Source organism: Helianthus annuus, chromosome 8, assembly GCF_002127325.2.
Source record: "Helianthus annuus cultivar XRQ/B chromosome 8, HanXRQr2.0-SUNRISE, whole genome shotgun sequence".
NCBI classification, from domain to species: Eukaryota; Viridiplantae; Streptophyta; class Magnoliopsida; order Asterales; family Asteraceae; genus Helianthus; species Helianthus annuus.
In genome coordinates this window covers 42,380,933-42,408,239 of record NC_035440.2, presented here as the reverse complement: position 1 = coordinate 42,408,239, position 27,307 = coordinate 42,380,933, and the positions used below count along the sequence as shown (strand labels likewise).

The 27,307-nt window shown below is 37.1% G+C and overlaps 1 protein-coding gene across 1 annotated transcript; it reads right to left on the bottom strand.

Annotated features, from left to right (window-relative positions):
* Positions 1-13,343: 13,343 nt before the first annotated feature.
* LOC110872666 (methylesterase 17) lies at positions 13,344-16,621 on the bottom strand. The gene is made up of 4 exons (XM_022121514.2): positions 16,238-16,621; positions 15,692-15,832; positions 13,827-13,961; positions 13,344-13,728 (listed from the first exon to the last, which is right to left on the bottom strand). The coding sequence occupies exons 1-4, from the start codon at positions 16,523-16,525 to the stop codon at positions 13,447-13,449; spliced, it is 846 nt and encodes a 281-aa protein (XP_021977206.1). The 5' UTR covers positions 16,526-16,621; the 3' UTR covers positions 13,344-13,446.
* Positions 16,622-27,307: the final 10,686 nt, after the last annotated feature.

Below are 27,307 nucleotides of genomic sequence, written 5' to 3'. Positions count from 1 at the left end.
TCCTTACAAGGAACTCACTATCGACGAGCGGTTGCAGTTCGTCGAGGAACCAGTAGAAATCACGGACCGGGATGTGAAGGTCCTCAAACACAAGAGAATCCCTCTTGTACGAGTTCGTTGGAACTCCAAACGTGGCCCAGAGTACACCTGGGAACGCGAAGACAGGATGACAGAAAAGTACCCCCAGTTATTCGGGAACAAGGTAACCACTACTGAGGCCGAAGCTACTACTTCGGAATTTCGGGACGAAATTCCAGATCAACGGGGGGAGGATGTGACACCCCAGGAAAATCAGTGAACGGTACAGTTTACCTAGCTTCCTCAGTGAGTGCATACCAAATTTCGGGACGAAATTTCCAATTAGTTGGGGATAATGTGACAACTCGAACTTTAGACTTGCTTGATGTAACGTTTGTGCACGATACGTGATTTTATAAACCCGAATGATTAATTGATTACATGATATATGTTATGTTATATGCATTATGTGTGTATGTATGTCGTATGTTTGTGAACCGAGTACACAAGCCCTTTGGGCCACTCCTTGTTCTCGGGTCCATTAGACAACCGAGTGGGCTCGGCCCACTCCCCACTCGCAACACACAAAACCAAGTTAGGGGTTTTGTTTTACCACTTTTGCAAATCACACACACACACACAAACCCTAGAAGCTTTGCTCTCTATCTCTCTCTCGGCGGGATTAGGAACCGGAGCACAAGGCCACCCGATCACCCTATTGTTCGGATCACATCTCGTTACTTGTAATCGGTTAGTATGATGTTTATGCTTTTGTGTTAAATGATGTTTGATTACATGCTTAGATCGAACCGATTGGAATTTGCATGATGATGAACTAGGACCGGTTAGATCATGTGGTTATGTTTGGTCCTCGAATTGATTTGTATATAATCAGGTTGTAGTTATGATTAGCTTAGAACTGAATGTATTGATATATATAGAAATCGGCTGTTTTAATGACCAAGTAATCGGCTATAGTATGCATCGGGTTAGCTTGAATGTTGGTTTGTTGATGAATTGTTAGATGTGTTCATGCATGGTATAATTAGGGTTCTTATGATATTGTGTTGAAATTGTTATGTTTGATCGATATCATGCTAATGATTTGTGGAAAATTATGTTAATTGATTTGGTACAGAACTGACCAAAACTGTTAGCTGAAATCACGGGATTTAATTGACTAAAATTATGGAAATCAGTTACACGTCCGGTTGCGACTCGGGTTGCGAGTCGGAATCCCCACTCGAGACCAAACCGCACGAACCGCAACCTCTGTTGCGAGTCAGATTGCGACTCGTAACCAGACCGGGATGAACCGAGACTATCCGTTGCGACTCGCATCCAGCCATTACGACTCGAGATCCTCGTTGCGACTCGTAACCCCGTTGCGAGTCGAGACCGCCGATTACACGCACACTGTTGGGCCTTCACTGTTACGGGCCCAATCTATTGAGCCCAACGATTTGAACTGTGGACTGTTAGCTATTGGACTTGTATGTGTTTGCTATTTGGGCCGATTGAGAATCTGGACGGTTTTGTTATTGGGCTGCTTATGTCATTGGGCCGGGTATGATTGGACTTAGAACAATTGGATCCTCACATGCTATGTCTTATCTGCTTACGTGCGTACATGTTTGCCATGACTATACGTGATTACTATATACGTGCTATATACGAACCTGACTCGTATAATAACCATGATAGGACGTGAGTGACCATTTACTTGCTACTTGTACTTTCTGTGTATCTGCCGAGCAAACCAAGGTGAGTTCGCACAGCCAAGGCATGGGATTCCCGGGTTGGGAATTGGGTTGGATATGTTATTGTTAAAAGAGTTATTCGTACTTACGCATTCTCTAGACTATAGACCATCGTCCTCAGGTTAGTCAGGACACGTTACGTAAAGCCTACGTAACCCAGTACATTTGCCATATGTCTCCCGGGTCGGGAGGACACGTTACGTAAAGCCTACGTAACCCAATACCATCCACTGGCTTCCAGGTCGGAAGGCCACGCTGCGTAAAGCCTACGTAGCCCCCACGCGTACCACTGTCCTCGGGGAAGGGCACGTCACGTAAAGCCTACGTGACCCTGTACGTTTTCCTGTTCTCGGTAAAGAAGAACACATGGTCGGAAGTTAGTCTAGTAAGTACCGTTAATGAGAAGCCCTCATTAACCAGGATGAACATGGGAAGCCCCCACCTTTATTACACACTAGTATGGGAAGCCCCCACTAGCTATACTTATGCATTACGTTATGAACTTACTTTCTGTGAACTCGCTCAACTAGTTTGTTGATTATTTGCTGCATGCCTTGCAGGACCTTAGGTATACTTGGGAGCTTGCACAGGGAAGGAGCAGGTCGTTGTGGGCAGATGGATCGTTAATGATGTCGAACTTATAACTCGTTTTGAATTTACTTTACTATGCTTCCGCTACTTAAAACAGTATTTGGTTTTGAAACATCAATCATGTCATGGTGACTTACGTTAATTACTTTTATTATTGTTAAATGCTATGTTTGATATGATTGATGGCTTGATCCTGGTCAGTCACGCTCCCAAGCGGTGGTATTCCGTGGGAGGATTTTGGGGGTGTGACACCAAATCCACAAAACAAAATCCCAAACCTTCCAAAAGCTCCACACATCAATCTTCCAAACCAACAGTGTTAAAACACCTAATGTATCAACAGTTGTTGCATCTTCAGTGGTTTTAACATCTGTTATCCAAACAACTTTCACCACTACCACTTCAACACACACTACATCCACTGCCTTATCCCCATTACCAAAAATCTCTTCACCACCACCAATACCACCTGCTAAAAGGCAGAAGACAACAGTTGACACATCATCCGTGGTAATTGCAACAGTGGTTGAAACCCCAGTTGTTTCAACAGCTGTTAGCCAAACACACACCATCACTACTCAAACACCACAAACAAAACCATCATCACAAAACTCACCACCTGCCTTAAAGCAAAAGACAACTGTTGATACATCAACAGTTGTAGTGACAATAGTGGTTGAGACACCAGTTGTTTCGACAACTGTTAGTCAATTACCTACCACTTTTAACAATCCTTCCCAAGCCATAATTCTGTTTGCTCCAAAACCTCAAATAGAAACACCTCCTCCTGAAAGTGTGTATACTAGAAGAAAAAATCTTCAAGTGCATGATGATGACATACCAAACCTGAATCTTTCATTCCTCCAAAATTGGTCAATTCAATCAAAGATCCAATAGCTCTTCAAGGATATGACTCTACAGATACTACCCCAGCAGCTGCCAGTTATCCACTGGAAGTCCATGCAGTAAAGAATGAAATGAGGCAGTTCTACACAGTGGATGATCCTTCAAAAAGGAAATTCCCTTCTCTGCTTGGTTTTAGAAATACAAAAAACATGGATGAATATCTAAAACTAAAAGCTAAACAAGCTCAAATAATAGCTAGGGTTGAATGCGAAGGAGAAAATGACAATGTGTATTCAAGTCATTATTAGTTTTTACTCACGAAAGTCAAGCTCATGGAAGACTATGCTAGAGATTTGAGTAAAGAAATGTCAAATTTACCACCAGAAGCTGGCCTGCAAAAAGATGTGAGAAAAGACATTCTGGCACTGATCATGAGTGAGAAGTTCTACCCTGCCAAGGAAGAACAATTCCAAGATTGGCCACTTGTTGGTCTCAAAGCAAAACTCAATAGAATTGAAAGAGTAAAAAGAGATCCAAGCATGAAAAGGTCAGCACCAAACTGGCGTAAATACAAAAAGGCTATTGATGATCTTACCTTGGAGTATAAAAGAAAGAAACAAGAATTGGTTGATGCAAAGGTTGCACCTACCAAGGCCATAGCAAAATGGACAAGGCAGTACACTGATGAAGCTTATGAAAGGCTGAGAAAAAGGAGAGAAACAGATCCTAGCCTTCCAAAGAAGTCTGATTACAAAACTATTAACATGTCAAAGAAGTAGGTTCACAATTCTGAACCACTGTTCACATCATCAGATACCTCTGTCATTATGTTAAACCAAAGAAAGAGGCAAAAGTTGACTGATGTAGAAGAGAAAGAGCAAGAAGCTGGATATTTTAAAGAGGCTATGAAGAAAATGGCACTTGAAGATGACAGCTCAGCAAAGCTTCAACATACATTGGAATCCAACCACTGATGAAGCATAAAAATTGAAGCTCAAAGTACTGATGGGATCCAAGCATTATGGAAGATCAAAGCATTGTCATTCAAGGTCTGATCACCCTTTGAAGATAGCACTGATCCTTAACATCAGTGCTTAGATTACAACAGTGGAATGAAGAATCAATGTTTATGTATCAGTAGTTTGAATATAATCAGTGTCTGTAGTATCTGTTGTTACAGATTCAGTGTTTATATTGAACATTTGATTTACTTTTTGTCAACATCTGTTTGAATTTTGGTGAACATCTTATTTTGTTAAGAAGTACACGAACAAACATTTTTACAAAATCCCAAATCACCCGATCATTTAAGTGCATTGAAGTAAAATTGGAAACGATGTTATTCATGTGGTCCTGTTGTGCTTTTGTTTGATCTATAATATCGGTTCATGATCTATTTCCGTGATTTTAAGACAATGTTGTTGTATAGAATAAGATGGTTGATGTAATGTGGTCGTATTAATAACAAATAGTAATTAATTAATCTAAATAACTTTCCCGAGCCCGGGAAACAATCCCGGGTAAAAACCTAGTATTGAATAAAAGGTGAAACATACGCTTTTGAGAAAACAAAGTTTATAAGAGGCCCGAGTAATGGGACTTAAAAATAAAACGTGTTATAACTACCCTAAACCCACTAAGTTAACTAGGAACATTTAAACCTACTTATGAGAATTGGTTATTTACTAGTAAGTGTTATATGAGGGTTTAACAAAAGCTAAACTCGAGGAACCTAAGATGTCAAAAAGGAAACTTGAGATTTAAAGTTAGAAATTAGACATAACACACACATTAGGTGTGTGTATGTTGAACGACCAGGAGAACAAGGGGTGCAAACCCTAGTTCATCAAGATCTTCAAATTGAAGGGCTAATTGGAGCTCAAACTCACAAATGAACATGAATCAACGATCACCCAAGCTAGGGAATCATAAGGTATGTAACATTTTGATGTTTGATGAAGTTGTAAAATTTGATGAACATAACCATGTGCGGTTTATGCATGAATCGTAGAGGTTATGGCTAGATTAGAGATGTACCTTGCTTAGGAACAAAACCCAAAGTGAAATTTATACATATATTGCTATGATTTGAATGTTTAGATGAATTACCACACTTAGATAAGTGGGTTTTAATAATATGATGAAATTGATGATATATCTATGATTAGAATCATCATACATGATAATGATAAGAAGGTGTTTGAATAAACTATGAATATGGGTATATGATCATACTTGCCATGAGATGGGTGTTCGTATGATATAAAGAAATTGATGTTAAAATCATGTTATAGAGGCTTAAATCATGTTACCTACTAGTTAGTGTGTAAAATATGATTTTATTAAGTATTCGGATGAAATGCCTAAGTGAGTTAGATGAACCAATTTGTGTATATGTAAATGTTAATAAGTCAATTGACTTTTAAAAGTCAAACCGACCAATGATAAGATCGAATAATAAATTCGACATAAAACCCGTAAGGTGGAATAGTCGTGATTGATAATGACTAATCTAACCATCTTACGAATTATAATGATAGTTTGACGCTTGACAAGCTAGGTGGAAGCTTGGGAAGGAAGCGGGTCAAACGAAGCAAGTATGAAGGAAAAGCGTAATTTGGATGCAAGGTAAGTAAAGCTTACACCCTTTTCGTAGATTACTTGTTTATTTTATTGGTTAAAAATACGATAAGGTAATATTCGAAATATGGGTTCCGACACGAAATGATACATGAAGGAAAAGCGTAATTTGGATGCAAGGTAAGTAAAGCTTACACCCTTTTCGTAGAATACTTGTTTATTTTATTGGTTAAAAATACGATCAGGTAATATTCGAAATATGGGTTCCGACACGAAATGATACGGGTCGGAAGAAGAGAATATGATGAAAACCATGTGTTAATGGTAAAAGGGGTGAAACGGTAAATTGGTCATAAAATGACAAACATATAATGAGTTTTAAATGGCTACCTTATAAGGTAAGCCAAAATTGAATAATAAGGGTAAAACGGTAATTTTGTCACATGTAGACGAACAAAATATGAAGTTTAAACGACACCCTGTGGCGTAAGCCATTGGGGGGGGGGGGTTAAATGCGTAAGAAACAGATTTTTGGAAATATGACCATATGGTGGGAATACGAAATGGGTTAAATGAGTGAAATGGTAAATAAATACCATTCAATTACTAATACAAAATGTTTGGTTATTTAGGCCAAACGGGTCGAATGGTGACTTTATCACCATTTGACAATATCGACTAATGATTGTTTGTCGAGTCATATGCTCACAAGAGTGAATAGTGAATGGATAATTGCGTTGCTATTAAATAGCGGTTATTAAAGCAAGTTATTAAAACGGGTCTATACTTTGACCCGAGTCAGGTATGTTTAAATAAGATTATAGCTAAAATATGTGCGTTTGGTCAAATATGTCTTTGAAAGTCCTTCGTCGTAAAAGGTGGGACTAAAGTTGACTAAAACGCCCTTGAACGATAAACCGGGCAAACGACCCTTAAGGGTTGTTTAGAAATAAGTTTTAAGATCAAGTAAGACTTTGATAAGTGTATAAAGTTAAAGGTATAAACCTCTTTGGGTCAAACGCCTCAAAATGGGTCTTTTCAGTAAAATGGCTAACCGAAGGGTAAAATTTGGAATAACTAGTTTACCACATTAAATCCACCACAAATATAGTTGTGGTGGAAGATAAATAGATATCTTAACGTGGAAATAAGATGTGAGTAAATGATGAGCGAGGTTTATGCTTAAATGCTTAAATCCACTAAATGGGTCAAAATGAATTATGCGCATTGTAACAACCCGACTTTCCGAGTAAAGTCAAAGTCAGGTCGTTACTCAGATCCGTTACTTCTTGCTTAATTATTGCTTGTACTCTTGAGATTCGATGAACTATATATTGGTTAACGATATTTTAAATATGTCTTACAACGCATTTAAAACGCTCTTTATCGCATTGTTACTTCACGCTATCACAACACATCGCAAACTCGAAACGCAGCTACTGGTAATGTTCTATGTGTGTGTTATTATTTGCTTTACTTGTGTGTGCCTCGTATATGTTTTGGGATGTTATTCGCAAACGCAATCGCAACTCTATCGCAGCGCAATCTCATTGCAAACTCGAAACGCAGATTTACTTTTATGCTTTTTATGCGTTATGTTATTTGTGTAACTACTTGTTAATGTTATCGCAATGCCCACTCGCAACTCGCTTAAACACAACGCAACGCTCAGCGCACGAAACGAAAGTCGGAAAACCAAATTGCATGGGCCGTCTGATCGAATGACCATTCGGTCGAATGATCATCCGACCGGATGACCATCCGATCGGATGGCCATCCAATCGACTAGCCATCCGACCCGCTCCACCGCCTTATCCTCTCTCACCCTATAAATACTCACCTATCACATCAACTGTTCACTGATGTAATAGCTCTATCCGACCAACTCGCTCCCAGCTCGTTCTCAAGCACTTTTCTCTCGATTCCAAGCTATTTAGTAAGTATTTCTGCCTAAAGCTTGTACTTCCATCATCACTACACACTTTTGGACTGCTTGAAGGTGACGTCATCTCGGTTTCCGATGGAAATTGTTGTGTGACCTCATCTCATCAAAGTTTGTCCAGATCTAAAGGATTTCCACACTATTTTACCCAAATCTCACCAAGATTCCGACACTTTCCAACTGATTCAAACTTTTCTTCAACATTCTTCACTTTTTACTAAGAACCAATGGAATCTAGACCCGTTCAGGCTCTCTACTCATACTCTGGTTGAAAACCGGCCCGAGAACAAACTTCCACCGACAAGACGACCGACTCACGGGTTGAACATGAAACTCCGTCAAAAACAGTTAGTCTGATCGAATGGGGTGATTCCCATTCGATCGACTGAGTCGGACTTGGTGTGGTTTTCGTTGTTTGACACGTCGTCATGCCATCTCCATTAAACTTCAAAACTTTTAACTTAGAAAATTTTACGAAGATTTTCAAAATATCAGATCGCCGATCGAATAACCATCCGATCAGATGACCATCCGATTGAATGACTATTCGACCAGGTAACTTGTAAGTTCAACACTTAAACAATTTTACAAAACTTCAAAGAATATCACACTTTCAATCGAATAGCCATCCGATCGAATGGCCATCCGTCTGGATGACCATCCGATCGAATGACTTGAATTATACTACAACGAAAACTTCAAAATTTTCAAATCAATTCACCCACACTCACTCCATCAAATGACCAAGCGTCGAATGGTCATCTGTCCGGATAGTCATCCGATCGACTCGTCGTCCGACGCTACACACTGCTCAACGCTTGCGCTATCGTTCTATGATCAGGAAAATCTCCACGCGCTCCCTTCAATCCAAGACGGTGTTTATTTACTAAACACATACTGTGAGTATACTCAAACCCTTTTTGCTTAACGCACTTTTGGGTGTTACATACGTTACCTATATCAAATCACATCAACACACAACGCAAACACTTTCAACACTAAACGCTCTTGCATGTTATACGTGACTCGATGAATGCTTGTATGTTGTGTTTACACAGTGATTGTTGCCTGACACCTTAGCAACGATAGTACTATAGTTTGGACTCAGCACCTGTCGTGGACAGGGGTTGTTAAGGGTTTTACTTCACATGGTCACAGTGGTGATAATGTGTTGCGCATTCTACAACTCACAGTCATGTCGGTTGCATATGTCATTGTCGATAGCTTACTTGCTTCACATTTCTACGTGTTACATGCTGGTTATGCGTAAACGCTTTCGCTATACTATATGCTACTTAAACTTGTGTACTCACTTTTACACTCTGTGTAATGACTTTATTTTAACATATGTGATAGGTTGATAGGATGCTTGCTATGCTAATCTTTTGTGGAATCAAGATAGGCAGTCTAGAAACTATATCAAATAGAAAATCTAGGTTGTCGGACTTGTTTGTTCGAGAGGAACTCGTTATCTGTAATAATTATTTGTCAAATATTTGTTGATTCGTATGGGACAATTGACCTTAAAAATATTGGTAACATTTAGTTGTTATGGATCTCTTGAGCAGTCTAGTTCGCCTAGTGCCACGCTCCGATGTTTCCGCTATCGGTTGGGGTGTGACACGCATAACTTGCAAAATGGCTACGTAATTCATTAAAGATTGATCATGAGTTAAAGATTTTGAGTTAAATATGTAGTCCATGGCTTTATGACGATTTAGAAACAAGTTTGTTTAATAAATCTTGAAACGGGTCAAAAGTTTAATAATTGAATTTTAAGCCGAGGGCTTAAAATCTAGAATTTCGTTATTTAGATGTCGGGTTTGGACTCAATATGATGGAGAATTGAATTACGATCATGTAGGAAGAAACGGATCGTAATTCAGATAAAAATTGAGCGAGTTATGAACGTTTAGGCGAAAAAATGAGACTGATGGGAATATGCAGCACCAGCTGCAAAACTTTCTGTCGAAACAGGCATGTCGCGTCAAGCGGCGAGAAGAGTTAAACACCGTTGCGCAGCGTGACGGCTGTCGCACCCCGCGAAAGCAAGACGTGAAGTCGGTCGCGCCCCGCGAGGGGCTTAATAGCTGGCAAAATTGTTTTTCTTGTTCGTTTTAGCATTCGGACTTGATTAAACACGTTATAAACTAAGTATGACTAACTCTTTTCATGGTTTTTGAAATGTAGGTATATCTTTAGGTGCCGGATGACGATCAAGCTCAACAAAGAACCGAACACGATCAAGATTCAAGTTTCCGCATTATGTTTCGTTGTCACGTTTTAAACGATGATATATATATATATATATATATATATTATGTTAAAATGTTTTAAAAAACTCATATTTTCTAATGTATGTGTAATCATAAATATCCAATTATGGTCGAAACTTATATTAATATTGTTAAATAAAGTAAGGGTCTTACATAAATACAATGTGAGACTTGTAGTAAAAGGGTACATGCAAAGACAGGATATTAATTTTGAAGAAGTTTTTGCACCGGTTGCGCGAATCGAGACGAGCTGGTTTCTTATTTCTCTTGCAGTCATGGAAGGTAGGGAAATACACCATTTAGATGTGAAAATGGCGTTTTTAAATACTGATTTGGAGGAAGATGTTTATGCACTTCAACCGGAAGGATTCATTAAACCAAAAGAAAGTCACAAGGTTTACAAGCTTTTCAAGGCGTTGTACGGGTTAAGAAAAGCACCTCGGGCTTGGAATATTAAGCTAGATCTAATGTTGGAGGCATTAAAATTCCATCGGTGTACTAAAGAACAAGCCGTGTATTGAAAGATTGTGGGTAATTCTTTATTAATCTTGGTCCTGTATGTTAATGACTTATTCGTTACACGTTCAAGTTTGTCTATTATTAATGAGTTCAATAAAGAAATGGCGAAACGGTTCGATATGTGTGATCTTGGAAAATTAACTTATTATTTGGGTATCGAAGTATCACAAGGCGCGAATGGAATTAAAATCAAACAGTAAACATATGCCTGGAAGATTTTAAAAGAAGCGAGGATGCACGAGTGTAATTCGGTTCTTGTTCCAGTGGACCCGAATTAAAAGTTGTTGAAAGCCGAAGATGAAGCAACTAGTTATAGAAAAATAGTTGGGTGTTTGCGTTATTTACTTCAGATACGTTCGAATCTCGCTTATTCAGTTGGTATTGTTAGTTGGTACATGCAAAATCCAAGACAGAGTCATGCGTTAGCTATTAAACAAATACTCTGATATTTGAAGGGAACAACGAGCTACGACATTACTTATCAAAGAAAAGAAGAAAGCGAATTATTCGGCTACAGTGATAGTAGTTACAATATTGATGCTAATGATGGTCGAAGTACAATGGGACACGTGTTTTACTATGGTTCTGCACCAATTACTTGGTGTTTGCAGAAACAGAGTACAGTGGCGTTATCATCATGTGAAGCTGAATACATGGCAACTAGTTTAGCAACATGTAAGGCTATTTGGTTGCGAGAGTTGATAAGTGAAGTTACTGGAAGTAAACCGAAGAAAGTAATGTTAAAAGTGGATAATACTTCAACGATTGCCTTAGTGAAAAACCCGGTGTTCCATAATCAAAGCAGGCATATAAAGTCTCGATTTCACTTTATTCAGGAGTGTGTTGAAAACAACGAAGTGGCTGTTGAGCATGTATCTGGCAACGAACAACGAGCGGGTATCTTGACGAAGGCACTGACGAAAATCAAGTTCAAAGAGACGCGGGATCTACTTGGCGTTGAAGACCTCCCATATACGACTCGGAAACTTAGGGGGTGAATGTTGGGAATTCCGAGTCGAATCCGTGGCCTTGTGCATGAAGGGAGCGCCTGGAAGTTTAACTTGGTGTACAAGTTATTAATTAAATATTATTAGTTAATTAATGGGTATTATCTAAGGTTCCTAAACATGTTAGATTATGAAGTGTGTTTAGATAAATATCATGTAATTAGTTAATAGAATCCTAGTTATAGTCTAATGGGTTTTGTTTAGCTATATATATACCAGTCTAATTGATATGGATTGTAATTCAAGTTTGAGAGAGTTTCTTGAATAATAAACATTGGGTCTTAGCCAATTACTTTTCTTAATTCCGATTCATACAACAACCATCCGTACCAATTTACTTTAATACATTTAGATTTTAACCCAAGTTTGACATTTTAATATATTTCAGTCCAATTTTCACAAAACCCGAATAACAACTATTCAAACAGAATTTGAATGGGAATATATGGTGATGCAAATGAGCCGAGCTGCTGACGTTCGGCTCGAAAAGAGCTTGAAATGAACCGAGTTTAAACAAGCTTGAACCTAAAAATAAGGTCGTTTAGGAAACGAGCCCGAGCCTGGGCTTTGCTTGTCGAGTTCAAGTCGGCTCATGAGTCTAAACGATCCCACTATTTAGATAATTTTTAATTAATATATTAAGTATATATTGAAATAATAATAAATAATATTTATAATATTGTGAAAAATAATTAAACTATACATAATATAATAATTATAATTAATATAAATTAATTAATAAATATTAAACAAGCCAAGATCGAGCTTGAATAACTATCTACGAGCCGAGCTTGAGCTTTAAAACTAAAGCTCGAGCTCGAGCCTTCATAAGTTAAATGAGCTCAAGCTTGAGCCTGGCTTAGCTCATTTGCACCCCTAGGAATACGTCATTCTTATATATATAAAACATGGTTGTAGAAATCGCTAGTCGGCCGGTGGGGTGGGAACTAGCGATTAATCAGGATTAACCGGGGATTAATCAGATATAATCGCAATTCATTGTAATTAATCGAAAATTAATCGAGATTAATCGGTAATTAATCGGTGTCTAGTCGGGATTTTTACAACCATGATATAAAGTGTTCCCAAGACGATTCAAAAAAAAATTCTATATAACAACAATTTTAATCGTGAACAGTTGTAAATTTTTATTGGCCGATATGATATGTAGTGCTACAATATTAATGTTGTTTAATCAAATTACGTTTCTAACCCTAATCTTTAATAAAGTTATTATACGACCCCTTAACTCTAATGATTTCTTTTCTATAGACGATTTACATTGTATAAATTTATTATATGGAAAGTTTAATAATAATTCTTTTTTATAAACGTTTTACGTTTCGACCCCCGAACTATAATAAAGTTATTATTCGGCCCTTGAAGTGTAATAAAGTTATTTTTTTCCTTTTTAACATATTTATTTTTTATCTTTCTTATAAGTTCATTTTTTCTATTTTATTTATTAATTATTTAACTTATTATAATTAAAGCTAAGTATTTATTTAATCGTGTTGCTTGCTTATTTTTATTATCGTTTAGATTAAAGTATGCATGGTGCATATTAAACCTTCAATATACCATGTAATAAATTTAATTATTTTTTATTTACTTTATTATAGCTAAAACAAACTTTTAACTCTAGACGTGTTTACTTAATTAACCATGTTAATTGCTTATTTTTACCGTCGTTTAGATTAAAGTCTGCATGGTATATAATAACCTACCAATATGTCATGTAACAAATTATGCATTCTTGTCTGCACCCTCCCATAACCCCGCCGCGAAGCGCGGGCTTCATAACTAGTTTAAACCATTACATTTATCACTGATCAAAATAAGATAATATATAAATGTTTATATCTTATTAAATATCACAAAATCAGATCTAGCTAAATAAAAATCATTTATATGCAACCAATTGAAGTTGCAACCTTAACGAATATCCCAAACAATGCAAAAGGACTAGAGAAGTTGGGGCTATGATCAGTCTCCAAAACATAAACATGTGAAGGTGGCCATTTCGCGATCATGTTGTCTTGTTGTTCTGGTTTAACTACTTTATCATACATCGTCTTAATGTATACCCTTGGAACTTTCTCGATACATTCATTACCTTCGGGGAATCGAGCACTTTGTAATGCATTAATGGGTCCTGGTCGTAAAAGCATTGAAGCTAAAATGTAGTCCTACGAAACACATCAGAATCAACAAATTTAAAGGCTTTAATCACATTTGGATACATATTTATCTTCAAGAAAAACTTAAGCGTAATTAGCAAGGATACCTCTGGGGGAGCCATAGGATATATAACTTTACGTTGTAGCTCCTTTTTAACGGTTGCAGACGTAGGAGGCTGATTAACGCCTAACGCAAATTGCAAGTCGTAAGCATCACCATATTCGGATAAATCAGGTACTCCCTATGTAGTTGAAAGACAATAAAACAAAAGGATTAGTGGCTATGTTTACTATTAATCCCCACTTTGTGTATCAATGTGAGATCCACTACATTAGTCAAGCCCACTTGTGGATTGACTTTTTTGTGTTTTGACTTTCTAAAAAGCATGTGTTGTTTGCTTCAATATTTAAACTATTAAAATGTTGAAAATTGGCTTTTGCAAATTAATATTCTTAACTTTCCATTGAGAACTGCTTTGGCTGGGAGATGATATTATATCACAAGGACACACGCATGTAGATATAGGATCAAATAAAAATCTAGGTAGTGTGTTTCTTACAATGTTTAGTTTCTTACATTTAATTATATAAAGATTTTAGTGGAAAACTGTCGATCTCTGGCCCGGATATGAGATGATAATATTAGAAATTTATGTCGCTAATTTATAATTAATTACTTCAAAGGTTTGTAAGTGATATTAAAGTACAGAATTAGAGGGAGTCTAAGTTGGCTGTAAAAGAAAAATAAATTATAGTTCGTTTAACTAAACCTGAAAAGTAATAACATTTAGACTACCTCCTTACAATCCCTTATTATTGTGAAATTTTGTCTTCAGGTAACCTTAGCAACTAAGCCCGTCCGGCTTAGTTTTTATGGGCCCAAAGTAAAAGAATTTTTTTTTATTTAAATATTGTGTGTAGTTGATAGTTAATGAGGGGAAAATTAAGAAAGGTAAGGATAATTATAGAGTTGGAAATAAACCAAAAGATTTTAAGAATTTATAAAGATATGTTACGGCAAACAACATGACAACTAAAGACGTCTAAAGACACATGTAGCATTGGAGATAGTATTGGCACGTCATTGATATTATCGAGGTTTGTACAACCTCAATGTCCCAGCCAAAGGCAAAATGACAAGCTTTATATAATATGCCCACACTCGGCCCCATAGACATGCATATTGCATAGTATTCAGCTCCCACTCCTTTATCTACACGTCACTAAAACCCACGATCCTCCCTATTACAAAGTGCCATACATCCTTCTTTTTTACCTTTCTCTTTATTTCCATCTTATAAAATGTTTTAAATTTTTTTTAACTTATATGATATTTTATAAGTTAAAATACAACAATAAACACTAATATATATTAAAGTTAAAATACAACAATAAACATTAATATATATTACACATTACCTTTTAGTTTTGTTACAAGAGTATTCTAGTGTACTTAAATGTGTTTATGCCCTATATCATATATACACCGTGGCATTGGAAATATTGTAGAATAGTAACCAAGTTTCAAAAGTGTTTCAATTAGATCACTTATGTTTCAAAAGTGTTCTAATCTGGTCACTCAACATTCATTCTTCATTAAAATTAAGGGTTTTTTCATCCATTTCATAGGTAACCGTGGTGATGTGGATTTTTGTTTTTTTTTTCTCTTTTAGTTGATGCTAACGTCGAGTGATGACGTGGATTGTAACTTGTTTTTTTAATTTTTATGTAATTAAATGGTTTTTATTTTTAATAAATATAATTTCATATATTAAAATAATTCGACCCCAGCATCTTATGCTCCATTTTTTCTTGACACGTGGAAAAAAAGACATGTCTCGATTTGAACGTTAAGTTATCTAATTGTGACAAAAAACGACACCAATGACCTAATTAGAATACTTTTAAAACTTGGTTACTATTCTGTGAAATTTTCCCTTAAAATGATATATATCAGGATGTTTAAACTTACATCTTTAACGTCTTGTTCGGTTAAGAATCCATTTTTGAGCATCGTCGCTGCAACATATACCGCGAGACTAATCTTATCCGGAAACTTGTGAGTTGCTTGTGTTACGCTTAATCCCCCGGCACTATGACCTACTAATATCACCTACAATAACCATCAGAATTTTAGCAAGTGTGGCTATATGTTTGTAACAACAATTCAAACAAATAACTATGACTTTTGGATCTACCAAGATTAATTAAAAAAAACTTTTTGTATACAACATGTTATGTTATGTCAATCAAGATCTCACTCTTGAATATAACAAGCATGTGTATATATGGCTATTATGCATTAGACTATGTGTTAACTTCACCAATAGCGTCCCAAAACACCCCCATTTTTGCCTAGCACCACCCACCACCCTCACACCTCCGCTCGTGCCCCGCTGAAGCTTGGCTGTTGTGGTGTTCGCAAGCCACCGTGGCAGCCGCGTGGCTAGCGCCCCACGCGCACGGCTCCACAACACATAGTCTTAATATGATGTATATAAAGCATAAAGAATTGTACCTTTTGATTATTAGGCAAGGAAGACAAGAAATCAAGGAGAGGTTTGTTGTATTCATCAAAAGAAAGGATAGTGTTAGGATCAGAAGGATCTATGCCTGCCCCTTTGAGGTCTATGCATGTCACCATGTATCCAGAGTTGTACATCATGCTTTTGAGCTTGTACCAACACCAGCTTCCTCCACTTATGCCATGAATGAGCACAAAGTGTGGTTTCAATGGAGTCTTCTCCTCTTCACACTCTCTCTCCCCCATTCTCTCTCTCTTCCAACACCTATCTCTCTTGTTCATTTTGTGGGTATTTATATTAAAGTTTTTTCATTGGTTTTTGTTTTTTTGCTGAATTTTATGTACCAAAGTGGTTGGAATAAACCCATCAATGGGACATGTCATACATCATTTATCTATTATTATTATATGTTCTCATGTCATATAATCCTTGAAAACCGTTGAAAATATCGTCATGGGTTTTAAAGAACCCGAGACCCGACATCCAAATAGTTTATTCATAAAAGTCAGGAAATGTCATTTTTGTATAATTTTTTTTGTTTGATTCATAAACATTATAATGTTATAAGCGTTGGGCGTGAGCCTGATAACGCTTTAAGAAACGGAGGGGGCAACGTGAAAAGGACGTGACGGGTTTGATGATGTGGCTCTGGTTGATGTAACACTCAGCCTTAGTACGTATTTTATACATCTTGTTTTCTTTTTTCATTTGTTGTTGTTGTTGTTGTTATTATAACTTTTGATATAACTAGAATTACGACCCGCCGCAATGCGGCGGGGATTCTTTAGTTATAACTAAGTCGATTTAAGACGCGCATGTTATGTTGAACCTGTCAAACGAGAAAAAATAGACTATGTAAAAACGTTCACCCACACACGCACGTTGCGTCGTGTTAACTCGTAAAATTTAGAACGAAACGTAAAAACGTTAAACCAAAGACGCACGTTCCGATGTGCTAAGTCACAAAATTTAGAACGAAGTATAAAACGAAAAATTTGCCGAAAATAAAAACTATAAAGGACCAAAGCTGAAAATAAAAAAAAAAGTTGTGAGTATGCAAAAGATAAAAAGTTTTGTGTTAAAAGTAAAAAAAAAAACAAATAGTTTTGGGTTAAAAGTAATTTATGAAATACTTTTGAGTGAAAAGTAAAAACATTATTTTTTTTAAAAACCCCCAAAAGCCAAGGTTTTAACAACCATATGCATAACCATTTTTTGTTTAAAAAACCCCAAAGCCAAGATTACCACACATAAGTAAAAAAAATCAAAGTGGTTAAATTGCAAAAGATGGAAACTTTTGAATTAGAAGTGAAAAATCAAATTAATCAAAGTAGTTAAATCGTATAAGGTAGAAACTTTTGAATTAGAAGTGGAAAATCAAATTAATCAAAGGGGTTAAATTGCCAAAGATTTAAACTTTAAACTTAAATTGTTAAATATTAAAACTTTAGGGTTAAAAGGAAACAAAGACTAAACTTTAAACTTAAATTGTTAAAGATAAAAACTTTAGGGTTACAAAGTAAAATTCTAGTTTTTTTTTGAAAACCCCCCTAAGCACATGTTACAACACAATAATGCATATTCAAATTGCTTCTTTATAAGTTAATAATAAGTTTTTATTCTAGGCTTTTTAAGCTAGAAATAACCATATCTGCTAAAGCATGAAAGAAGACACTACAAGAATATTGCATTTTTAGACTAAATATCAATATTTATAACTCCTATCTATCCATGTATAATCAACTTGTTATTGTGTGGTTTGGAACTTCTGAATTTGAGTTTTTTAAGTAACACCCAAAACACCTCCAAATGGGTGCCCGAACGTTTATTATTTGTTTACATAAATCCATTTTTAAAGGTCAATAACTTGTCAATTATGCCGTACATAATCCAAATATGAAGCCGGCAGTTAAATCAAGAATATCCGGAAGAAGCATATAAAATTATATCGAATATATAATAATTTGCAGAGAATAACAAAAGATGTAGGTAATTCATTATAATAGTTTTAGATCGTATAATAAGTTATCAATTACATAAAAGAAAGATTGATACAGGCTGGATTTTATTTACTATTATTATAGTAATTGATTTGAAGAAGAATTGGTCTATTTTGTACATATACTAATATTTTTTTGTTTTCATGTTTCGACATTTCTATTCATATCACATTCAAAGAGCGACAATGTTGTCGTTTTTTAAATTTTATATATTTAAATTAGGGACAATCTCATATCGCATTACTCATTCAAGTTGAAGATGTCAATCATGTTTTGTTGAAGGATTTCGAGTTTACAAGTTGAATAAGTGAATCCGAACATGTCTCATTCAAGTTAAAGATGTCAGCCTAATCCCGTACACTCTTAAAATATGTCTTGTTCGTGTTGTGAGTAACAATTTAAAAAAGTAATAACTATACCTCAAACGGACAAGTTTTTTTCGTAATTGGTGCTTTTTTAATTTCGTTTGCCTCCTATTCTCAATTTACAAACTTGAGTTTGTGTATATAGCTTGAGATTAGAGAAACATGATGGAAACGATCAAAGGTTCAAAAGTGAGAACAAATAGATGGAAATGAATACGGTTGTGAAAAGTTCAACAAGGATGATTAATTTCATTTCCGGAAATGAATAGCAGTAAGGGGAATAAATTAATCAAATCAAACTTCAAATATTAATCATTTTTAAAGAGTAAACTGCAATTTTACACTCTTGAAGTTTGTAGGCGAGATCAACTTTACACCCTATTTTGAAAGTCGATCAACTTTAAACCCCGACGTTTCCAAAATTAATCAATGTTCACCCCACCCCTCTGGGCTCTGTGTGTGAAAAGTCGTTTTTACCCCTGATAATAAAAATAATTAGAGTAAACTCCACTTTTACACCGTGTTGTTTACCCGCTGCAGTTTTACACCATGTCTTCTTAAATTCAGCTAATTCCGACGATATTCTGATCACTGGAGCACCGTTAAACATCCCACTCCAAACCAAATTATCCCACTTCGAACACCGTTAAACATCTGCTTCATCACCATATTGAACCTTAAGAAGCTTTTCTATTTAGATAAACTCATATTGACTTAAATGTGAGTTGACCATTAATCAAATGAATGGCTCTTTTGATATTATTGTTTTGCAAATTGCATGTGTCCTTTTTACTTGGAATTATCCCAATTTCTATTGCTTGGTTATATTCAGAGTTCTTGGAGTACAAGAAAACTGCACCATCCTTAAAAACGTGAGTGAGTTCTTGGAGTACAAGAAAACTGTACCATCCTTAAAAGCTTCTTAAGGCTCAATATGGTGATGGAGCCGATGTTTAACGGTGTTCGGAATGGAATGATTTGGTGGGGTTGGTAGCAGTATTTGGTGGGGATGGTAGCAGTAGATGGTTACCGGAGAAGACGAGTTGCAGGTGATCGGAGTGTCGCAGGTCCAGTCAAAGATACATTTATAATTCCTAATTACCTCAAACAAATAGTAAGTGGCAGTTAGGGTGTTGTACCACAAAAAGTTTATGGTTTATGTCACAACTTGATTGATTATTAATTGTAGAACTTATGAAGCTTGCTAATTTTAATTGTTTAATTGTTTGTTTGTTGATTTGAAATATGGAATGAAGATAATGTGATGATTAGTATTTAGTGGAATATTATAAGATGGAATGAAGGATGATGTACGATGCAGGGCCGGATCAACCCTTTAGGAGGCCTAAAGCGAATTCAAGAATTGGGGACTTTTTTATAAAAACATAATAACCTAAAGTCAGTTGGCTAACGGTATAACTGACCAAATAAAAGTTTTCTTATACGAATAAAGATCTTCAATTCAAGTAGTTACCTAGCCAAATGCAATTAGATCATAGCTTCTTTACTGGATATACAACTCAATTATTGCTCAAAAGCCTCATTTGGATTAGTGCATTTATAATTATAAAGAATTAATTTATTAGATATTGGAGGCCATTTGGAAAGTGTAGCCCAAAGCCAATGCCTCACTTGAATTACCCTTCAGCCGAGTCTAGTACGATGATAATGATTTTGAGATGATAGTGATTCTGTTATGATGGATCTCCTGTGATGATGAGATAATGATTGGAAGTTCAAAATTGTGTAACCCCCCTTGGAATCCGTCCAAGACAAAATAATCACCAAAAACCCAATCCACCTTGCGTGGTTTACTGTTGTTGTTAAATTGTTTATGTCGCAGCGTCGGCGACGCTAGAAATAGGGGTCAGCGACGCAAAAAGGGTGATCCTAAAACTAACCTCCTGCATACGGCCTACTGAAGTTGACGCAAGTGGAGTCGTCGACGCCTGTATTGGTGCGTCATCGAGACCGGTTAACACCCACTTTTGCCTGTTTAACTTGTTTTTCGCACCCGGTTGATCCTAGCTTTAATCCAATGTTTCGATATGCTTCCAAAAGGCTCCTTAAACTTCTTTAAACATGCAAAACACAAACCATGTCAAAGTATATCATTCAAAACTCAAATTCGCATAAAAACACCAACTTTAACACGAAAAAACATTGGAATTTCGACCATGTATCAACAGGTTTTGCTCTGGTGATCGGAATTTCGCCGGAAGTTATGTTGGAACCTGAAGGTTTATACATGTAGGTTTACATAGTATAAGGGTTGTTTATGTATTTGTTTTTGTTTATGTATTTGGGCCGAAATTGTAAGGGTTTGGGTTGTATGTTTTGAGTCGCAACGGGCTTAGGGTTAGCCTAGTGGATTAGTATTTAAACCAACCTCAACCTTTTGGTTGAGGTTGTTGGTCGAACAAGAAGGTTGCGAGTCAAGGGTTTTGGAGTCGATTGATAGAGTCTTGTATCAGTCATCGTTAATCTTTGAATGCAAGATCTCTGGTTTGTGATTTCTTTACATCATTAGTTATTTCTTATTATTTGTTCTTGAATCACCTTGTGATTGTTTTCCGCACCTTCACAAGTTATTGACTGATATCATTGATAGATCCTGATAAAGTTTTACAATTGGTATCAGAGCCAAGAAACCATTCTTGGTTCGGTTTTGATATCAATCAGATTCAAGAACATCATTTGCTACTAATACGTGTTGATGTCTGTTTTGCAGCGAAAAGGAATATCACATTCAAAACTGTTCATGACAAACTGTTAAAAATAATACTGATTTTGGGTTGTGTGATTTCAGAAAATCTGTTAGCTGATTTCTCGGAGTTGGTGATCAAAGAAAATTCAAAGATTTCGATATCTTTGAATTTAAAAGTGCTGAAAATCAGGGATTACGGGTCAACAGTGTTTATCTCATATCTGTTTTGCAGGTTCCGACTCGCAATCTACTGAGGTCTCGACTTGTGCTGCATCCGTCTCGACTCGCAATCAACAAAGGTCTCGACTTGTGCTGCTTCAGTCTCGACTCGCAATCTACAAAGGTCTCGACTTGTGCTGATTTGGTTTCGACTCGCAATCATCAACCGTCTCGATTGATTTTGCTCCGGTCTCGACTCGCAATCTCTCTCATCTCGACTTGTGTGGATCTGGTTTCTACTCGCAACCAACTAGGTCTCGAGTTTGTGATCTCGACTCGCAACGTTATTTGGACCTGGACATTTGAACTGTTGGACTGTTGGACTTAAAATAATTAATTAATCACCTATTTAATTAATTACCTTTAAGAAAACATGTAATCTGGTAATCAAGTTAATGACTTAGCTGTCACAAATGCTCAGCAAGAATTGGACTCCAAAATCGGAACCAGCTCTCGCATTCCAAGGCTTTTGGATGCAAATGATTTTCCAGAATGGAAGTGGCGTTTTGAGCAGCATATCAAGTTTAAGGAACCTAAACTTTGGAGGGTTATTGAAAGAGGTCCTAGAGAAATTATGTATGAGAAGGAAACAAACCCTGGAGTCAAAGTCAAGAAACCTCGTGCCGAGTATACTGATGAAGACTATGCTATTGAAGAGGAAGATAATCGAGCAACATCTTACTTGACCATGGGACTGGGGTCAGACATCGCTATGGGATTTCGCACTTGCAAATCGGCCAAAGAAATGTGGGAAGCATTGATTGTTGTGTACGAAGGGAATGAAGACATGAGGGAAAGCAGAAGGAACTTGTTGAGGCAAAATTTCAATAATTTCAATTACATCTATCGGGAAACTATTGAGAATCAGATTCAGCGTTTCTCAAAGATTATCACTCAAATGGATCTAGAAGAAATTCTTCCTTCAAAGGCTGCTCAGAACCGACAACTTCTAAATGCCTTGCCAAAGAGCTGGGATAATCACGTTGCAATGATCAAGCGGACGAAAGATCTTGCAAGATGTACTTTGACTGAAATGATTTCTCATATCAAGGCATGTGAGCTTGATGACAAGCAAAGGGAGAATAATCACAAGTCCAGTTTGCTGGCAGCAGGTATTTCTGTTTCTTCTACCAATTCGAGCAATGACAACGCCGCACTGATTTCTCAAAATGGATCGAAAAAGACTACTTCTGGGTCGACCACAACTGTGCATTACTCTAGCTCAAGTCCTTCATCGTCTGCAGCAAAAATTGCCACAACTCCTTCAGCAAAAGCCGAGCTCATTGCTTTCTTTACTCAACAATCCAAAGAGAATCTGGAGATCGCTGCTTCTGTTGTAAATTGTTTAAATGCTTTTATCGCAGGTAAAATACAACCCCCTAGCTGGTCGTTGAATGATTTATATCAGTATCATCCTGACGATGTGGAGGAGATGGACATCACCTGGCAAATGGCAATGGCAGCGTTCAGAGCACAAAAATTCGCTCATAAGACTGGCAGAAATAGATGGGGTACTCCTTATTCAAACTCTGCAACTGTTCCACTGAAGTTACGCTGCTACAACTGTCATGAACCAGGACATTTGGCACGAAACTGTCCTAAGCCTAACAACAACAAAGACTTCACTCCTGCACATCCTGCCCCTCCAAATCCTGAAAGGGCTCTTGTAACGACAAACGATTCAACTGTTGCTGGTGAAGGAACTCAGAGTTCAGCCCTTGTTGTTCAACCAAGTGCAGAGTTTAATTGGGATGATGAAATTCAACGCCTGAACATCTCTCAACCAGAAATCCAGAGTGCCACTGAAAACATAGCTTTCATGACATCAGATGAAAAGGATTCTTCGCCAGATGTTGAGCCTCCAGCTGAGAATATGGCTTTTATGACCAAAATCTTGTCAGCTCCTGTTCATGGACTCACTGCTGAGGAGGTACGTTCTATTTTCTGTACTACTGAATGCAGGGAAAGAGTTGAGGCTTATAGGGTACATAATGCTGAACTTATTCAAGATTATCAAGATCTTAAAAATAAAAACTTTACTTTGGCCAAAAATGAAAAGCTTTACAAAGAAAAAATTGAGGCCCAAAGAAAGGATATAGTTCAGTTAAAAGAAGACCTCAGTGCTAAAAATTGTAATTTTTTAGATGCTCTAGCAACAATTAGTGACTTGACCAAAGAATTAGAAGATTTGAAAGTCAAATATCAGGTAAATGAAATCAATATTAAAAAATTTGACACTTCTAGTAATTTGGTCAAGAACATTTGTGACATACAACTAGAGTACAAAGAAAAGAAAGGGGCTGGTTTAGGATACACAAAAACTCCTCCTCCATACAATCATAATTATACTTATATGCCTTTCACAGAAGAGGAGTTAATTAATGAGGGCACGATGACTTACGGTCCAAAAACCGATAAGTCATCAATCAACAGCAAATTTGTTGATAACAAACAACCAGCTCCTTCAATGAATTTCGTCTCAAAAGGAAATGTTGATCCTAACCAGTCGTTTGCATGTGCAGAAAAGGTTGAATTGAAATGTGAAGATACTCTTGGGGGAGAACAAGTTTTAAATTCTGATTTACAAAAACCTTGTTTTGATGAAAATAATCCTGATGTTATTTCGGGACAAAATATTTTTAGCATGTTTCTTTCTTTAGCTGCTAATGGGCCTGATGTTTTGGGCAAGACTGATGATGGTTGTGTTGAAACTGTGAACATTAATTCTGGTGATGAATTTTCTTCAGTTAATAATTGTGAATGTGATGGTTCTAATCTGTCAGATGATAGTGTTGCAGGTGAGGTCCCTCAGGATACATTCAGTGAAACCACTGAAACTTCTTCTCAAGAAAATCAAGAATATCCTGATTCTTCTTCTGAATCGGTCTCAGTGGGAGTCCCTAATGTTGAATCTAGTGGGACCCCATTAGAAACCGTTGATGCTCATGTTGAAGAAACATGTGTTAGTGAAATTTCAAATGTTTCTGAAACTGAAACTGAATCAAAATCCATCGACAAAGAATTAAATGTTGAAATGGACGTAAAATCTTCAACAGATGTTTTACCAAATAAAACTGATCTCAAATCATCAGATTTTCAAGAAAAAGGTAATCACAGTAAGAAAGCTGCGTCTCAATCTCAACCTACATCACATACTTGTGAAACTTCCAATCAGCTAAATCCAGGTTGCTCAAGACGAAAGCCAGCAAAAATCGCAAAACCTGAAAAGCAAAACATGAACAATTTTCAGAAAACCCCGAATCTCCACACATTGAAACGCCAAACATGTTTCAACTGTGGAATTGCAGGACACATCGCACGAAATTGTGTCCATCTCCCAAGGAAGTCATCTGAGCATAAAGGCTTCAACAATCAGAAGGCTAAGTCTAATCGAACATGTTGTTCAAAGCCTGTGAAAGTCACAAAGACTGAGGCAATGAAGAATAACAGTCGTAGGACCAAGCCCTCTGATTTTGACTGGAATGCAGCCAAACAATGAAATCAACAAAATCACAAAAGTTTTCAAAGACACCAACAAAATGTTTTTGATAACTATTGCTTCAAGTGGTCACATCAATATTGGAGACCAAAAATCAAGGCTGCCCAGTCAAACATGTGTGCAAACTCTTTTGTCAACAAAGGCAAATCGAAATTTTTGAATAAAGATAATCTAATTTGGCAAAAAGTAACGTACATTGATTCACATGGAAAACCCAGATCCACCATGGGCTGGGTTCCCAAATCTAACTAATCTCGCAAATCGTTCAGGAACAGCTATGGAGGACTACCGTGCGCCTCTGGTACATGGATAGTGGCTGTTCCAGGCATATGACAGGAGACTTGTCTCAGCTGGTCAATGTAAAAGAATTTGACGGGGGATATGTCTCTTTTGCGGGAGGAGAATCTGGTAGAATCACATTAAAGGGAACAGTGAAAAACGGTGTTTTAAGTTTCAAAAATGTGAATTATGTTCCTGAACTGAAACACAATTTGTTGAGCATTTCACAAATTTGTGACCGACGAAATTCAGTGCATTTTACAAAGAAAGGATGTTATGTTTTGAAGCCGGGGATTGTCATTCCTGAAGATTGGTTTTTAATGACTGCTGAGAGAAGAGGAAACGCTTATGTCATCGATATTAACAAGAAGCCGTGTGAAGAGATCACTTGTTTGTTTTCAAAGATATCAGAACATGATGGTTTATTGTGGCATCGTCGTCTCGGACATGTGAATATGAAAAATTTAAATCGTCTTGCCAAAGGTCAGCTGGTACGTGATCTGCCAATCAAAGACTTTATGTTGGTAGAGAAATGTGTTGCCTGTGCTAAAGGCAAAGCTCATCGGAAGCCACACAAATCCAAGTCCGCACCCTCAACCAAAGCTGTACTTGAATTACTTCATATGGATCTATTTGGGCCCGTGAATGTTTTAAGTATTGGCAAGAAGGCGTATTGTCTCGTGATAGTCGATGACTACTCACGATATACCTGGGTGTACTTTCTAAGTCACAAGAGTGAGGCTGCAGTTTTGATCAAACAATTCATCACCTTGGTGGAAAATCAAGCTAGTACAAAAGTGAAGGCGATTCGATCCGATAATGGGACAGAGTTCAAAAATGTTACCATGAATACTTACTGTGCAGAGAAGGGAATTGATCAGCAGTACAGTGCTCCTCGAACTCCACAGCAAAACGGTGTTGCTGAAAGGCGAAATCGTACTCTTATAGAGGCTGCGCGTACTATGCTGGCTGACTCCAAGCTTCCTAGTTTCTTCTGGGCTGAAGTTGTTAGCACGGCCTGTTATGTCCAGAATCATGCTTTAGTCAATAAACGTCATATGAAAACTCCTTATGAGATTCTGGAAGGACATAAACCTTCGGTTTCACACTTTCGTATCTTTGGTTGTCCTTGTGTGTTACTGCTAATGGACACAATTGGAAAGTTTGAAGTCAAAGGAGACGATTGTTACTTTGTTGGATACGCTAAAGGCTCAGCTTATAGAGTATACAACAAAGTAACTAAAAAGGTCGTTGAGTCGTGCAACATTGAATGGCTAGAAGAAAATTCTACTGATGCTAGAGTTGGTCCAGACTGGTTATATAATTATGCTACTTTGTTTAAATCCTTTAACGTGTTACCAAGTGTATCTACAGGTGCAGGTATGTCAACTCCGCATCAACCGCTGTCATTTGGTGACTCTGAGGAAGAGGAACAAGCTGAAAGAGGATCAAAAGGTCATACCATTGATCCCCCCGGAATGGTTTTCACTCCACATTCTTCGCCTCAGCAGATGTCCCATCATTCCCCTGAAGGTGCTTCAACGAGTGGTGCTGCACCCAGTGTTTCAGAATCTTCATTGTTTCCTGAATCCATTCCTGAGGATTGCGCTGTCACTACTCCATTCGTTCATCATACTGCAGTACCTAATGAGGGGGAGACTAGCCACACCATTGCTGATAATCAAAACGTTGCTTCTGCAGACGAGACAGTTCCAGACATGGCCATACCTACAAGTGTCCAGCGAAATCACCCTATAGAGAATGTGATTGGTCATATGAATGCAGGAATCATGACCAGGAGTCAATCTGGAATCATCAATACTTGTCTGTATTCTTGCTATCTTTCTCAAATCGAACCTAAATCTATTGATATAGCTTTGCAGGAACCAGGATGGGTAGATGCAATGCACGAAGAACTGAACCAGTTTGAGAAGCTTGGAGTATGGAAACTTGTCAAGTTGCCAGCGGGAAAGCGTAAACTTGGAACAAGATGG

Coding starts and splice junctions, on each gene's coding strand:
- LOC110872666 (XM_022121514.2), bottom strand. CDS start 16,525: ATGAACAAGAGAGATAGGTGTTGGAAGAGAGAGAGAATGGGGGAGAGA. Junction 15,833..16,237: donor CCTTGCCTAATAATCAAAAG/GTACAATTCTTT, acceptor TGGTTATTGTAG/GTGATATTAGTAGGTCATAG. Junction 13,962..15,691: donor CCGAACAAGACGTTAAAGAT/GTAAGTTTAAAC, acceptor TCAACTACATAG/GGAGTACCTGATTTATCCGA.